The sequence below is a fragment of the Melanostigma gelatinosum genome, assembly GCF_949748355.1.
Source record: "Melanostigma gelatinosum genome assembly, chromosome: 23".
In the NCBI taxonomy this organism is placed as follows: Eukaryota; Metazoa; Chordata; class Actinopteri; order Perciformes; family Zoarcidae; genus Melanostigma; species Melanostigma gelatinosum.
In genome coordinates this window covers 10,810,377-10,827,224 of record NC_136656.1, presented here as the reverse complement: position 1 = coordinate 10,827,224, position 16,848 = coordinate 10,810,377, and the positions used below count along the sequence as shown (strand labels likewise).

At 44.8% G+C, this 16,848-nt stretch overlaps 1 protein-coding gene across 1 annotated transcript in view; it reads right to left on the bottom strand.

The window, feature by feature from the left end:
* sema4f (sema domain, immunoglobulin domain (Ig), transmembrane domain (TM) and short cytoplasmic domain, (semaphorin) 4F) overlaps positions 1-16,848 on the bottom strand; it is a 42,267-nt gene continuing 25,419 nt past the window's right edge. The window contains exons 2-15 of the mRNA XM_079295550.1: positions 9,811-9,962; positions 9,647-9,706; positions 5,272-5,370; positions 4,489-4,600; positions 4,239-4,358; positions 3,970-4,124; positions 3,706-3,887; positions 3,396-3,537; positions 3,070-3,286; positions 2,766-2,875; positions 2,516-2,667; positions 2,061-2,116; positions 1,756-1,946; positions 1-1,579 (exon numbers count right to left, since the gene is read on the bottom strand). Coding sequence (XP_079151676.1) covers positions 851-1,579; positions 1,756-1,946; positions 2,061-2,116; positions 2,516-2,667; positions 2,766-2,875; positions 3,070-3,286; positions 3,396-3,537; positions 3,706-3,887; positions 3,970-4,124; positions 4,239-4,358; positions 4,489-4,600; positions 5,272-5,370; positions 9,647-9,706; positions 9,811-9,962 — 2,477 coding nt within the window. The 3' untranslated portion in view covers positions 1-850. The remainder of the gene's footprint in view (positions 1,580-1,755; positions 1,947-2,060; positions 2,117-2,515; positions 2,668-2,765; positions 2,876-3,069; positions 3,287-3,395; positions 3,538-3,705; positions 3,888-3,969; positions 4,125-4,238; positions 4,359-4,488; positions 4,601-5,271; positions 5,371-9,646; positions 9,707-9,810; positions 9,963-16,848) is intronic.

Genomic DNA, 16,848 nt, shown 5'->3' with positions numbered 1-16,848 from the left:
AACGAGGTGATGGTGACTTTGTGTCCACTCCGTGAGACTGAAATGAATTTCACATCTTTAGAAACTCATTAACTCCTGCCTCAGTAACTGACGGTGAACAGTGACCGATCTGGGCAGCTGTCACTTGCATCTTAAACTTCCCACATTCACACAAATCTGGCAGGTGTTCTCGAACAGGGTCAGCCCGGTCACGGTCACTGTAGCCCATGTGAGGGACTCCCTTTCTGGGTCTTTAGTCTCCGAGAGGGACACCTCTCTGTTTGAAGCCCAGCCCCCCCCCTGTGCAGTCTATGGCTCAGCAGTCCCTTGGTGCCTTTGGACCTGATGAGGTCTGGGGTCTGAACGGTGCGTCAGAGAGAGGAACATAAATACAGAGAGATGCTGAGACATTCAAAGTGCACTTTTCTTTTGCAATGCCATCAGGAGAAGAGAATGAGAGAGCAAACAACAGCAGTTAAGTTAAGCAGAAGGACAATATGGCTTTTCTATGTCTACACATGTCGACATTTCATCTTTGATTTCTTTTTTTTTTTAAACATTTAAATTGAGCGACATTACACTCAGCTCCGTGTCCACAGTCAAGTTCAGAATGCTCATATTTACATTTTTATATTACATCTGACATTTATTCAGCGGTGGCTCTCATCCTGAATGACTCACAGCACTGTAACACGTTTCCTCTCTCACATGCATGGCGTAGCATTATCATATATTTCTCATATATCTCTGTAGTCTCTTCATGCCACATCTCCCAGTCAAAGGCATTTGACAGTAGCCATTATGTCGTCCTCCCGGTTTTATTCAGTTTGTTTGGAGGATGCAAAATGGTGCGATCAACATTTGTATCTTTTCATATTGAACTTTCTTCACACTTGGCCAGTGGTGCTGGTAATTTAAACAGGGGAAAGCTGGCCATCTCCTCCTCTAGTCCTTTTAATCCCTCCCCTAACCCGTCCCCCAGCCCCTCATCCACCTCGTCCCCCTCCCTCGACTTCCTCTCTACCGCCTCGGGCCTCCCCATCTCCCTCTCCCCCGTCCTTCCATCCAGCAAGTCTGCAGCTAAAATTTCAGAGGTTAACTTCAGCCCGCTGCTGCTTGTGTTGCAGTTGGCATACAGAGCATTCCCGTGGCCGTTGCTGGGGTTGCTGTGGATCAGGGTGCCGCTGTAGCTGTTCCCAAGGTGACCACCATTCCCCTGGTTGCTTAGAAGCGTTGTGGTCGTGTTTGTGGTCGCCGTCCCGTTGAGTTTTTCTGTCAATCTGAATCCGTCGGACAGCAGGCTGGCACTGCTGGGAGACTGCGGCGTGGCTGAGGAGCCCAGCAAGTCCCGCCCCTTATCTGACGACAGCGAATTATCCGGCAGGTGGTGACCCTGGCGGGCAATGCTGCGGCGACGTGTCACGAAGTAGAGGAGAAATACACCAAACGCTAAACCCAGGACGAAGAAAAGGATGTAGATGGCCAGGACGTGACGAACTCCTGCTGCCGCCACGGCTCCTCCAGCACTGGGGCCTTCCAGTGTCAAGTGATAGGCTGCTCTGCGGCAGGGGGTGGGGTCTCTGCTACCTGGTCCCGCCTCCTGGAGCAGAGCAACATGACAGAGAAAGAGGAAGAGAGTTGTTTGATTTTGAGTTGTTGATAAAAGATTTGCCGCTAACACACAAGCTGCCACGAAAAACATTTGTTATTACTTTACAATAGCAGGAAACCATGAAATAGGGTCAATGTGGTGAGCTAACGGTTCTGTCTGTGTACCTGGCATGTGCATATGTATTTCCCAAGGCTGTCCTCGGTGACAGTCACCTCCAGGTCAGAGTGGTGCTGCCGGGTGTGGCTGTGGGGGGGATGCTCCCAGCTACAGGACCGGGGAGACAGCTGGACACACGGCAACAGGAGGCGCAGACCCAGAGAGACTCGCAGCTCCCTCATGGACGGGGTGCAGCGCCCTGGAGGAGACAACACGCAGGGAGACAGATGAGAGTTGAATGATAGAGACAGGTTTGAAATCATCAGCAATCATAATGCATTGTCTTAAAGTAAAAAAAACCAGATGCACTTACCCTCCGCCATATCACACTTTCTCAAGGCGTTGTCCACAATATCACCTGGACCAGGCCTGGATACACACACACACACACACACACACACACACACACACACACACACACACACACACACACACACACACACACACACACACACACACACACACACACACACACACACACACACACACATTATTACTACACTGAGAATGCAAATATGTTCTTGTTTTTATGTGGTCACAATATTGTTCGCTTTTTTTGCTGTTGGATTTTGAAGACTTTAAGCTATAGGCATATGGTATATTTTTAAAGGTTTAACAAAAATACACAAGATGATTAATTAACATACTATAAAGAAAATAGGTCAATGTTCACACATAACTAAACCATATTCTATTCCAATACTGGGTCAGAAAACGCTTCTCATTTTTGGAAGGTTTCCAGCTCAGAGATATTCCCGTAGTACTCACTCTGCTGTTGTGGGCCTGCAGGCTTCGTCCTCTGTGCTCCACACACAGCCCAGTCCTCTGGCTCTGGCACACACCACACAGCTGGGATACAGAGAGCAGCCTTCAGCCTGGACACGGGCCAGAGACAGAGGGCTGCCCACCAGAGCCCGGCCCTGGAAACACGGGGAACCGTTACAGAAGCACTGAGCAGCATAACAGATATTTCTGGGAGCTGCAGATTAAAATATGCATGTTTTTGTGGTGCAAATACCTGGTGCAGCAATATATTGTTGACAGGCTCTTGTGAGGTGAACAGAGAAAGCTCCTGCAGTAAGGTGGCGTTCTGGCCCACTACTGCCACTTGGTGGAGCTCCCCGCGATCTGCAACACACACAAACAGTTTATTTTTTTAAACATTTACAACACTGAATTTTGTATTAAATCTGTCATGTCCATTAACTTTTACATGTCCGAGTACAGCAATGCACTTCATATTAATTTGTTTTCTAACACAATCATAATCTGCATTAACTCTAGTTTCCACAGACAGTTTGAGTTAACTTGTGTCTCCTCACCCGTTCCAAGGTGCAGCACTGCTGCCCTCCGCTCGTCGTCCTCGCTGCCCGTCTGACTTACAGCCAGCTTGGTGTATCGGATTCCCTTCCGCACCAGCAGGGGCGCTGCAGTTACACTGTTCTCCATCAGGGGGTGGTCCCTCACGAACGTCAACACCTTGTCGGGAAGTTTGAGTGAGGACTCGAAGCCCTCAGCCTTCAAAGCATTGTTCAAACACTACACAATGTGCAGGGGAGAATGAAAAAAAGCATGCCCGAGTTAAGAAATGTGTAATGAATGTAGAACGTAAAATGCAGAGTCGACATGTGGTTGTACAGTTCAGTACCTGGCCAGGCCTTGGTGTGGGAACAGGGTCAGGGTTGATCCAGTTCTCGCAGGTCTTCTTCAGCTCTTTAAAGGGGCCGTCCAACACTTTGCTGATGTCAGACAGACTGAAAACACACACTGCTGACAACTCTTCCCGCTCCCTAAGAATGGGGAACAGAATGGTTCCCATGAAGCCATGCTGTCCAATCATAAATGAATAGTTTGACGTTTTGGGAAATACGTGTATTCCGTTTCTTGACGAAAGTGAGATGAGAAGATTGACACCACTCTCACGCTGCACAGCAAATATATCTTGTTCCTCAGCTTACCACTGGGAGGTGAACAGCCCGTAGAAGTGTGTGCTGCTGGGATCGCCCGGTGTGTGTTCCGTGGTGAAAACATCAGTCAGGATGTTGTAGCGCTCACCGCTCGGCTTGTCCTCACACACCAGCTGGGCCTTGAGGAAGGTGGTCCAACGTCGCTGCAGAGTCTTCATCCCTCCCACGTCAGACTGAACGGAAAAAGCCCGACAGTGAATTCACATGAGGCGATCAATCAGCCAATCCATCACTCAATCAGGACGGCGGGTTTACCTTGCAGACGCGTGCCACCCTGGGCACTTTGACTTTGGTGTATAGATCATACTCTTTGGCCACCTCGGTGAAGAAGAAGTAGATTTTGTCATCGTCTCCTGTCGGGGTGCTGCCTGCAGACTGCTCTATGAAGGCTGAGCTCACAAACTCGGGGTCTGAGAAACACACACACACACACACACAATTTGAGTGAAACTTTAAGTGAAAGTGCGTTTCTGTCTTTGCATGTCCGTGCACGTGTGGGTTTAGTGTGCGCATGTGTGTCTCACCACTCAGCCAGTTGATGGATCGCTCAGTTCGGATGCGCTCCTGCTCAGCGCCCGTTGCCCGGGAGATGTCGAACAGCGTTCCCAGGAAGTTACTGGTGGCTGCTGTGTATAGAGTACCAGCTAGACAAGAGAGAGAGAGAGAGAGAGAAGTGAGTTAGTACCTGGGATTAAGCTAATATTCTGATCAACCAGGCAACAGACAAACATGGAGATTCATCAATCAGTTTGTCATTCAGTGGTACTGCCCCACCTGCCATAACAGCTGTGTAGTGCTGACTCGGCTCAAAGGGACACTTGCCCTTCCCCGGCTCCATCTTCACCCCTCCATCCTCGGCTTTCTCCAGGGTGAAGGAGGAGAGCTCCTGCAGGACGACAGGAAAAGAGAAGTTAGACCCACAATGGCAACACTAAATCAACAAATACATAAAAGGTCATTTCGTAGATCGTCCTTTATATTCACAGCTGCCTTGTGTTTTGTTATCTTCTAAATTACAGACAATGATTTATTTTTTCTTTGAATTTGATCTCCACAGGTGTTCTGCTTAAAATGTCACTATAATCAAATTGTCACTTGCAAGAAAAGAAGAATCTACACGCTTTTGTTGGCTGACTGGCACCACATCTTTGTCTAATAAGTACTGAGTGGGGTGTGAGTTTACATGTGAATACATTCGCTGCGGTGGTAGGATAACAGAGCGGTTGCTTTTGTTTGTGTGCCCTTCTGCCTGTCTGTTCGGTGAAGGACTTGGTTGTGAATGAGTGTGGGAACTTGTCACAGGGATTCATTTGCGGCTCTTAATGCTCATACTGTAGGCGCAAACATACACAGACACGCGTGTACAGGGACACACGTGCAAGCAAACACACCGGTTTGGAATCATGCGCTGCAGCCGCGTGTGTGTGTGTGCAGTGGTGGATAGATCCTCGGGCAAAAGATCTGCCCTATGTCTCACACACACAAACACACACACGCGCGCACACACACACACACACACACACACACACACACACACACACACACACACTAACTCACCAGGAAGGCACACTGGGGCTCGAAGGCGTAGGTGCCACACACGTAGATGCGTCCGTCGCCCAGAAACTCCAGCAGACGGATGTAATTGTTACAGTCGACCTGCAGGGGGAGACAAAAACCCAGAAATCAAGATAAAGCCTTGACATCTCGCTCAACTTCTGAAATCTGTTTTATTCTTTACTAAACTTGTATCCATGTCTGTTTTTGCCAGTGAACAGAATTAACCACACTGAGCTTTAGGAGAAAGGTTGGAGTGGATTCTGACAACAGCTAGAGTATCAATGCTTCTGAATGGAAAGTGGAGACCCCCACTGGTGGGAGAGACACTTGAGACCCCCATCGCGACCAGCAGAGACCATCCAAACCGACTCACACTCACACAGCCATGCAAACTGCAACTTAAGACCACTTTTTAATGCAAAAATAACAATGAAATGCACGTGTGCTCCTTTGTAGGTCTAATAAATACTCAACATAGATGATGCATTTGTCGAGCTCCCCTCTCCTCAGACGTGCATAGTCGGTCTGCAGCCGTTATGGAAAAACATCCTCATTGTTCCTCCCCAGTTACCACGAAGCCATGACGCAGGTAGTTTTTTAGCAAGCGTGTGCGTGTGTGCGTCTTTGTGTGCCAACTTGGATGAGCTCCAGGCCTGAGTCACTTTCAACCCCCCCCGGGACCTGATCCTCTCTGATGCCCAGATCATGTCCCCCGAAGCAGCCCCCACCACCAACCTGTGTCTGAGGGACAGAGAGCTCGGGCTGCTAACAATGAGATCAGCTCGGGATTAGCTGTTTCATTGGTCCAAAACTGACCTCATTCATGCCAATAAGATTCACTCACAATCTGGCAGGAGGTGAATCGAATGGCTCCATTCTGTTCAATTCTATTTCATTCTATGCGAGTGTGTTGAAGATCATAATTGGACATCATAATCGTAAAAGCTCTTGTTTCCTCCAAGAGAGTTATGTTACTGCACCAGATTCAGCTTTTTATGGCGATGAACCATCTATTAGCATATCACGTGATATCACCAACGCTTGCCAACCTACTGTGCTCTACCTCTCCAGCACCAAATAGCAGACAGACATCGTTAGAAACCAGTCTGGGTTTGTGGAGACAAGGGCGAAGAGGATTGCGATGAGTGTGTGATTCGTTGGGTCCTGACTGATCGATTTTCTGTCTGTGAACTTTCAGTGTCTTTCTGTACCAAAGTGAAATTAATTTCCCCCAGAGGGTGCCAACACTAATATTGGTATAAATGCATTACTCTCACGTAACATTGTATGTGTTGAAAGGCAGCACAAACCGCTGCGTATAGTCTCCAGTCAACACCAAATAATAATCACTGAGTCAACAGCTGTTGCCGCGTGAATCGCTTTTGAGCTCAGTAGAGTAGTAGTAGCCTCCCTTCTCACAAACAATATCTATGATGTTTTGTTCTGCCTCATTGTGTTTGCATCAGACTCCAGTGAAACACTATTTTATCTTTTACAACACATCCTGATCTCCTGTGTGGAGAAACATCCAGCTGATAGAAGTTGAGCATTGTGTAACCCTGCCAACTTGCCCGGATGTGTCCCTCTGAGTCTGTCGTCTTTGCATGATTCACTCACACACACACACACACACACACACACACACACACACACACACACACACACACACACACACACACACACACACACACACACACACACACACACACACACACACACACACACACACACACACACACACACACACACACACACACACACACACACACACGCGTCTCTCAGGGTTAACTTCACGGTAGTTTCTTGTTGAGTCTACCGTCTTGTCTCTCTAATCTAATTAATTCTCTCTCTCGTAACAATGCCCCCCATGCTTCCTTCCCATCAGTCTTTCTTCCCCTTCCTGTTTCCTCCCCTCTCTCCATCTTCTTAATCACTCTGACTCACTTGTAATCTTGTAATCAATGTTTTCTCAGAAAAAACATTCACTTCAGCAGAAAACTGTGCAAATGATGATTGCATGAAATGGGTCAAAACTAATTTCACTTCTTCTGTTAATACACAGTGCTTCCATGAGCTTTGTTTATCTAATTTGCTGTAAATTGCTGGACCAAAGGCATATTTCAGGCATATTTTGAGCATCATCAGGTCTTTAGAGGGCTCAGTTATGATGCTGGAACTCTATACAAGCCTGCCCATTGAACTGTCAAAACCAAAGAATCAGTAAGACAGTACTCAACAAAGTTCCAGTGTACAGTTAGTTTACTGTAAGCAGTTTGGTTGACGTCATGTTAAAGTCAAAGCAGAATGAGATGTGCAGCTTGAGTGTACAGTACGCTCTATTTAATCAGTTACCGTACACAGTTACTGAGCATCTGTGACTTCACATACACCACTCTTATTCTCTCTCTCTCTTTCTCGCCGCGCACACACACACACACACACACACACACACACACACACACACACACACACACACACACACACACACACACACACACACACACACACACACACACACACACACACACACACACACACACAGGATTTGGCATGAGTCCCAGAACTTCCCATCCGATGCCTAACAGCACGGGGTTGTGACACACACACACACACACACACAGATACACGGCCATACTGGAGCACACATCTCTGAGGCCACTTGAGTCCAATAAATTATAATGAAAATAAAAAGGAAATATTACTATACTAGGGTGTGGTTTTTTATTGCGTCTGAATCCTTCCAGCCAATGTTCCCTCTAATTTTTCATGTGTCTGGGCATACACACAAGCTCCCTGAGCACACTGAGGACCACTGTGAGCAACATCAGATGTGCACGCTGTGGCCACACACCAGTATCACACCTGTTCAAAACCTTGGATCATAGCAAGTTACATGGCTTATTAAAAGAATCAAATTACAGCAGCAATTTTCACTAGTTTACTTTTAATATAAGTGATTTGACAAACTTTAAAGGAAAAAGACAAAAATCTTGTTGTTCATGAGATGTGTAGTATGTTTTATGTGAGAGTCCTGCTTGGCCATGGGAAGAGTCTTGCTTTGGCCTGTGTGAGGGTCCTGTTCTGGAAGAAATGATACATATACACCTTTCAGACATAACATTTTGTTCACATTAAAACATTCACATTTTGCACAATGACGTGTGCTGTAGCTTGTGATACAGTGTAAATTCCTGTAACTCTGTCTGTAAAATATGTAATTACTCAGTTTTTTATTATCATTTCTACTACCCATAAATTATCTAGTAGTAACATAATTTAATGATTAATATCCATAAGTAAAACATCTTAATAAATGTCACTAGAATATGCACAAATCTGACTTAAATTTTACCTTATTTTTCACGTCTGTCCTTCTCACTTCTCCAATGGTTGTACACTTTGTGCAGGTTGATGGCTTCGTCTGCTTCTTGCTTTGACTTAATGCGCATCAGCTGGTCCAAATGTGCCACTTCAAGACGATTTCTGGATGCTGTTTTGATTTTATTTTTAGTTTTTTCTGCTGAATGTGACGCTTGAGGTAGTCCAACTTCCATTCAGTCCACATTTTTCCCTCGGAAAACTCATTTGCTACTTTAGCTTCGCTGCATGTTTTGCAGAGTAGACCCTTCCCCCTCGAAAAAGAAAAAATCTCACCCAGTTTCACCGCTTGTTCTTCTATTTGAACATACTCCGACAGCCATTCCATCTTAACCACATTTCTTTTTTCCAATGGCTTGGTGAGTGGATGTGTCGCTGCCCGTTCGTTTCGCCATGATAAGGGGTTAGCATTTGCGTCTCGTAACTCCGCCGCACTGTTGATAGCTAGCTAACCTGCAGCGCGAATGGGCAGGGCAATAGTGCCAATGCTATGATTGGCTGCGTAGCGTAAGTGAACCGAATCGTATCATTGGCTGGACACCTGTCACTCACTGAGTTACGTTGCAAAATAGTACAGAAAACAAAATTATTATTATTATTATTATTGGTTTAATTGATTAGATAAGATTAGGACTAATATTAGATATTAATTAATACGTTTATGTTGAATTTTATTTTATGCGCTGCATAGATTTTCTTGTGCGCTGAGAATGTGCGAGCAGTGCGCGATTGCTCAAGCGCGCAGCTTAGAGGGAACATTGCTTCCAGCCCTTCATCAAATCCGTTTAGCTTCTCGGTCGGCTTTCAATAATCTTCGTAAAAATGTGTATAAATTATCTAATATTGGCACAAACACATGTTATCTCAGCACCACTGGGCCAAACAACCTGTTCCTGCAGGAACTAAACATAAATTCAAAATAAGAAGGTGTGTGAGGGGACAACACACACACACACACACACACACACACACACACACACACACACACAGCTCTCACCTCCGTCTTTCCCTTTGCCACACAAGACCTCCTCTTCTCCTCCGGCACATCCCAAACAATCTGAGAGGAGATAGAAAATCAACACTGTTAATAATAGAATGTGAGAAATATAATTACCACTCAATCAACACACACACACACACACACACACACACACACCCTACCACTTTTGGTTTTTGGTTGAGCTTGTTGGTGTCCACAGCCAGTATGGCGTCCCTGGCACCCAGGAACAGCGTGCCTGATGAACGGTCCAGCAGGAAGGTGCTGAAGTTGGCCACGCCCTGGAACTTCTCCGGCACAAGAATTTGAATTTTGTCTGTGGACAAAAAAAAAGAGATTTTCAACATTTAGGAGAAGTTTGTGTTCTGCTCGGAAACTGGAATAAGTACTATCAGCCTCCTTAAGTCATGTAAATGTCAGAATAAATGCTTGACAGGATGAGATAAATCCAACACCATTTTCCCAGAAAGAGGTTTAAAGAGATGAAGAGATGAGGGATAAGGGATGAGAGATGAGAGTACCCCTTGTGTCACCCTGCCCTCTTACACAATTAGAGCTACAGATTAACCCCTTTAATCTCTCTCAGTCTAAGTCTTTTTATTTCTCTCTCCGTTTGGTGTCATTTCCCCCTTTCCTCTCTCCTAACAGATACACGACAAACACCAACTTCTGTGTTTCTATCTGTCTGCCTCTATTTGAACGTTTCCCAATATCGATTCAAATCCACTGCTGTGGAGAAATACCCAAAACTGAATTATGCATAATCATGATGTATAATAAATAATGTACGAATCTATTACATAATGCATGATGTGTAATCTCCACTGTGTTTGTCTTTTTAATCTAAAAAAACATCACATTAATCTAATCCCAAATGCTTTTGAGTTGTGTTCCAGCTCTTGTTTGCTCTCTCCGTCCCACTCTATCCTGCTCCATCATCCACTACAGGACCAAGTACATGTGTGTGTGTGTGTGTGTGTGTGTGTGTGTGTGTGTTCATGTCCCAGCTGCTTTGAGGAGCTACAGATTAACCCCTTTAACACACACACACACACACACACACACACACACACACACACACACACACACACACACACACACACACACACACACACACACACACACACACACACACACACACACACACACACACACACACACACACACCACAGGTTAAAAGTCATCGGGGGGAAGATTAAAGACGAATGCTAATCAATGAAGCCTGTAATATTTTTAACCTCAAACAAACCAACTAGAGCAAAACGATACATTACATATTACTCGTTTCACGTTACTCGTGTATTTGCACAATCAAAAACTGAACGGAACGTGACTAATGACGATAACAAAGCCCACACCCTCCTTTGGGAAAACAGATGCAGACTCACAGCTTAACGTGAGATGCTGGGTTAATCTTCTGCAGGAACATTTTCATTTCATGTTTCATGTTAATCCATCACACCAAATTAATTCATATTTGTTATATTCATATAGAATCAAAAGGTCGAAGAGAGACCAACATCTGACAGCTAAAACCTGGAGCTACACCTATAGATGAGCCGGGCCGATATTATCGACTTCGTATTTGTAAGAGGACTGCGTTCACATTGTTTTTGATAAAGTTGCTTTAATCTTCATCCATGACGCAGCCTCATCATCCTCCAAACACTTGCACACACTCTCCTCTACTTAACGTGTGCCGGCGTCAAATGGAACCACGAGCCCCGTAAACACTCGACAGGAGAACAAACAGCATTCCTTTCCGTAATGGGCTTTTCTAACTCGCCTGATAATGTGGGAACTCGGCAGAAAGGGAGATGAAAGGAGAGAACAAACACAATCGTGCACACACCCTGTATTATTCTGCAGGTGGAGGTGTGAGGTGGTGACAATGAAGCGTGTACAACAAAACAGAAAGGAGCAGGACATTTATTTATTCACCTTCATCAAGATAATTGTTCAAAGGAAGACAGTAAATACTAGTAGAACTTCCCAAATCACATGAAAGAGAACAGAGTGTGAGGGAAATCCTTTGAGTTCCATCCACCATAACAGATTTAATCTTTTGGGCGACAGCTGCCAAATTGTGTGTGGGTGGGGGTCATGTTCCTCAAGGTACCGTGTCAGAATATTCTGATTGATGGCACTCGCCACCGACATGGTTTTCCACTTAGAGCCTGTCTGTGTCATTCTGTGAAGTGAAAAAAAGATCCCAACACACTGACATCTGCCCGTATCTGAATCACAGACATGTCCTCTCCCCCTGCCGTCCATCCAGTCGGGCTGTGTCTGTTTCCCGTAACGTTCCACATCAATGTCATTTCTCATTCACTAAGGAGCCATCTGTTCGTTTAAAGGCCTCCAGGCAGTCGAATAGCAAGCCGCACGCTCTGATTTGCCTGCTGTGGGACTGCAACTTCCTGAAAATCAGCCAATGAGAGGAGGGAGATGGCCGTCTGTTGAAGCAGACGAATACGAGACACGAGTGTTTAGCTGTTCCTCAAATACAACAAAGCTGCTGATATCATGTGTTGAGTTGTTCTGTGTTGCCCTTGATTAAAAGTCCTTCTTCCACTTTTACACCCCGAGCTCATGAAATAAACACGTCCCTCCTCAAACTGTCAATCAAAGCCGACTTCAGATGAAAGCTGAAGGAGAATCATTGGAAACCTCCGAGTCTCATTCTCTCATCTTTTCACACTTTTGTCGCTTCTCTTCATCTGCTCAGTCATCCATCCATCCATCCATCCTTTCATCACCCTGCAGCCTCACATCGCCGAAAGACATCACATCTTCAAACTCACTTCACTGCCTGTCTTTCTGCTGGTCACACACACACACACACACACAAGAAAGACATGAGTGTTAGTGACACAGGCCAAAGGCAAGGTCTGGAGAGATGTCCTTGTACACTGGTCCTCGCCGGCTGTGTAGGACATGACGACACACACACACACCACCTGCTGTAGAGAGATGATTCCTAGAGCTACACCATCTGCCCTTCTCACACACACACACCTCGAACATCCAGACACACACTCAATCAAAAACAAAAAAAGGCCTGATGCATGCCTCGGAAAGAAATAACATATTATGCATTTCCTTGTTATTCGCTGCCTTCTTGTCTTTTACCGTCATTGTGACATACGTAGCTGTTTGTTAGAAGCTCTTTGTGAATAAATATGATTGGACATGTGTCACAAGGGAAGCTCTGCATGTCGGGTAAACGTGTCCTCTTTGACAGCAGGGGCCCGCAGCTCGCCACGTATCAAATATCACCTCCTGCCTGGGTGTCTGTGTGGCGGTCACAGGCCGTAGAATAAAGTAAATATAATGGCACCTCTGCACACTGAATTAACAAAGGCTGAGAACTGAGTCCGAATAAATTCACTTTAGAGAAGCTTCATGAGAGTTTATCAGAGATGTTCCACTGATAGCAGCTGCCTGCTGTGGCTGAAAGAGAGGTTCATGAGAGCACCGAGAGTGAAAACATGCAAACGCTAAAGTTATGGGCCGAAAAGAACAAAAACAATGAGCTAAAGGAGGCTAATCAGTTGCGAGGAACTGCAGGTTTGGGTAACAATTCTGATTATCTCAATTGTCATTTGTCATTTCATCCCATTTTTGATAACAACATATTGATTAGTGCAGCTTTAACTCAAAGAACAGGCACCCCACACAGACCGTCACTGTAATCCCTGGATGAATAAACGTTAAAAATAGAGCGGTGGTTATTAAAGTGCTTTTTTTGAACATGGATGTAACTGGGACAATCGTCACAATGCAGGATTTAACAGAAAATGAGGAAGTGCGAATTAAACATGATCCCCGTGATGTGTCTAGAAAACCTGGCGACCTTCTACATGCTGGAAAGAAAGAAATCTCACCCGGGGTATCATTTTAAAAAGCGACTGGTGTGAGTATAAATGAATAAGTCGTCCTAAAATACAAAATCCTCTCCCCTGCCATGAATCATTCATTCATTATACATTAAACATGACTGAGAGGCAGCCAGAGAGAGGGACCAACAGAGTCTCTCTCTGTGTGTGTGTGTGTGTGTGTGTGTGTGTGTGTGTGTGCGTGCGTGCGTGCGTGCGTGTGTGCGTGTGTCCATTAAGGGTTTAATAAAGTGACTTTTGCTCTGGGGGGACCAAACCTAGTCTCTGGCTGCAGGACATTGTGGGATGGGACCAACCAGGAAGTGATAAATTATACACCTCCCTCCTCCATGTGTCAATCAAAACTGACGGGTTGGAGAGAAGAGATGCAGAGAGGCACACACATGCTCCTGCCCCCACAGTCTCTTGCGCACACACACACTCTCTCTCAGCCCCTATGGTGAGACAGGACACAGCTGCATGATCAAAACAGTCGCGCACTCTGCAGAAACACACATTTATAGCTCTCTTTGCTATCATCCACTCAGCTCAATGCCATATTCCGGCTGCTGTTTCCTCTGAATACTTCAGCGGCACTCAGACGTGTGTGTGTGTGTGTATATATATATATAGTATAGAATATATATATTCTATATTTATTGATTAGAGATTTATTAGAGGCAGTATAGAATATATATATTCTATACTGTTGTTCAGGCAATGAAAACGCCTACTGAGATTGTGTGTGTGTGTGTGTGTGTGTAATGTTTAGTTAACCCCTTCTTATTGTTCGTAAGTGGCTCATTGTCTTTGCTTTGATTGATGAAGTCAGCTATTCAGGCATATCCTGTCTCAAGAGCCGTTTGAGTCGAGTGTGTTAAAGTAAGAGGGAGAGGGAGGCAGAGTGTTCGGAATGTGAATTGAAAATACAAGAATAACTAGAAGGGCACTCAGAGAGCGCAGACCTCTGTCAAGGCCAAGCCGCTCATAATGTGAATAGGTTCTTCCATGGCCCATGAGACATCCTTCCACAAAGTTTCATGAAAAGCGGGCCGGTGAGTTTTCCGTAATCCTGCGGACAAACGGACAAAACCCATCAGAAAAACATAACCTCCTCGGCGGAGGTGAAGACAAATAGCTCGGCCTGCAGCTGCTATTTAGACGAAATATTATCTCCCTCTAGATGAACAACACACTGTCTCATTTGTGTGACAGAGATCAAGAGAGAGCAAGCGAATAGAGACAGACAAGCCTCCTCTTGTAGTGGTCACGGGCACTTTCAGCCTTGTTTCAGTCAATAAACGGGCCTCACAAAAGCCTGAAAGCATCAAAGCCTCACGCACGTTAGATCTACGGATGGACTGGTCCTCCTGTAGCTCCTGTTAGCATTAGCCGCTACATACCAATGCAGGCTGAATGCCAACGAGGCAAAAACACAACATGTGTGAGACAGTTTGTATGTGCGGACAGAAATAGTCTTTCTTAAAGATTACATACACGTTTCTGAAATCTAAATTGTGGTATCAGTAAGAGCTATTATGTCAATAGGAGTAGCTGTAGACCATCACATGAAAATGAGTGTGTTTTTGCATGGACGCACCAATGTCACAGCTAAATTCTGCTAATTTAATATACCTAATACATCACAGCACAGAAAAAGCCTTCCATAAAGAACAACAAGGTCACTCTTAACTCACAGCTGAATACACGTACACATTATCGAGTCTTGTACTCAGGTCCTTCTAACAGCTTATTGTTCCTGTCAGTTAGATTTATTAGAGCCACAGTAAAGCCTGTGAGCCAGCGTGTCTGGGGATTTCATCAAGTCAGATGTAATCGTCTGTAAAATCTTTTATGGTCACTTTAATGAAATTTGAACACCAATTTCACCCCAGAAATGAACGTCTAAATGAACAAAACAGTTTGTCCTCACACAGTTAGAGTGTCAGTGCGTGACTGAGCGGATCTCTCTTTAGAAAAACTAGATCCTGAGAAACAACAATTTCAAGAACCTTTGAAAGGGAAAAAGAGACTTAAGAGTTGTGTAAACACTGAAGGTGGCTCAAGTGTTTAGTTAAGACTGTTTGGGGATGTGTGGAGATGCTGGTATAAACTAGTGGAAAAGCTCATGGCAGTGCCAACAGAAGCTATGATACACTTAGAGCATCACTTTCTAATAAGACACTTTATAAGTCGTTTATAATTCGTAACTTATGGATTTGTTAATTGTTTGCGTCATAGATTTATTAGAGACAATTAACAAGAACAAGCTTTGGGCCAGATTGTGACTGTGTATTGGCAATAATCTGGCAATACGATACATATCACGATACAGGGGTAACAATACAATATATCGTGATACTGTAAGCAAGGTGAAATATTGAGTTAATTAAATCTTACTTCAAGAAAACTGTTTCAGTGTAAAGACGAGGATCCGTCATATTTGCAGATGCCTTCATTCTCTATGGCTGAAGAGCTCGAGCCTTCAGGGGTTTAAACACAACACAAAATATTGCAATACTCAAGTGTATCAATATTTTCTATTTATCATTATTCTATTTATTAAGCATTAATACAGCTTTTCGTTACAAATCATAAGCCCTGTATTTAAAAAAAAGTGACTTATTATTTAAGTGGTACCTACGCTGTAAAGCACATCTGGCCTTCCTCCTCTCCACTCAGAGGTGAAGACATCAAAAACACCAAATGACCCTGACACACAACGCTGGCCTCTCACTTGTGGTTCTGCTTCACTGGGAGCACACACACACACACACACACACACACAAAGACCTGAGGGAGGTGGAAGCTTACCAAGCAAAAGAAAAACCAGAGAGACAGCTGAGAGAGAAAAGGGGAAGACTGAAGAAGATGTAGGAGGAAGCACAGGATACAAAGACAGTGCAGATGAAGGGGAGGAGGAGGAGGTCCAAGGTTGCAGTGGCTGATTGCCCACTTCATCACTTTGTGTTCCACTACTCTTCTTCTTCTCCCGTTTCTTTTTATTATTCCGTGTGTTTGTATTTGGATGATTTTAGATTCATAAAACTGTAATAATAATACTGAAAAAAGAATTCCTTTGTGTGAATCCACATTGCTATCCTTCCAATTCTCTCACCCAATTCTCCCAGTTACCAACCTCCCACTTCCTCTTCCCAGTTTCTCTCCCACCTCCAAACGCTCTCTCTCTCGCTGGCTCTTGGTGATAAGCAGTAGCACTACTAATCAGGCTTGCCCTAAATTCACCCATGCCCTGCAGGATTAGCATGTGTGTGTGCAGTGTGTGTGTGTGTGTGTGTGTGTGTTGGTTTTGAAGCCGGTGCC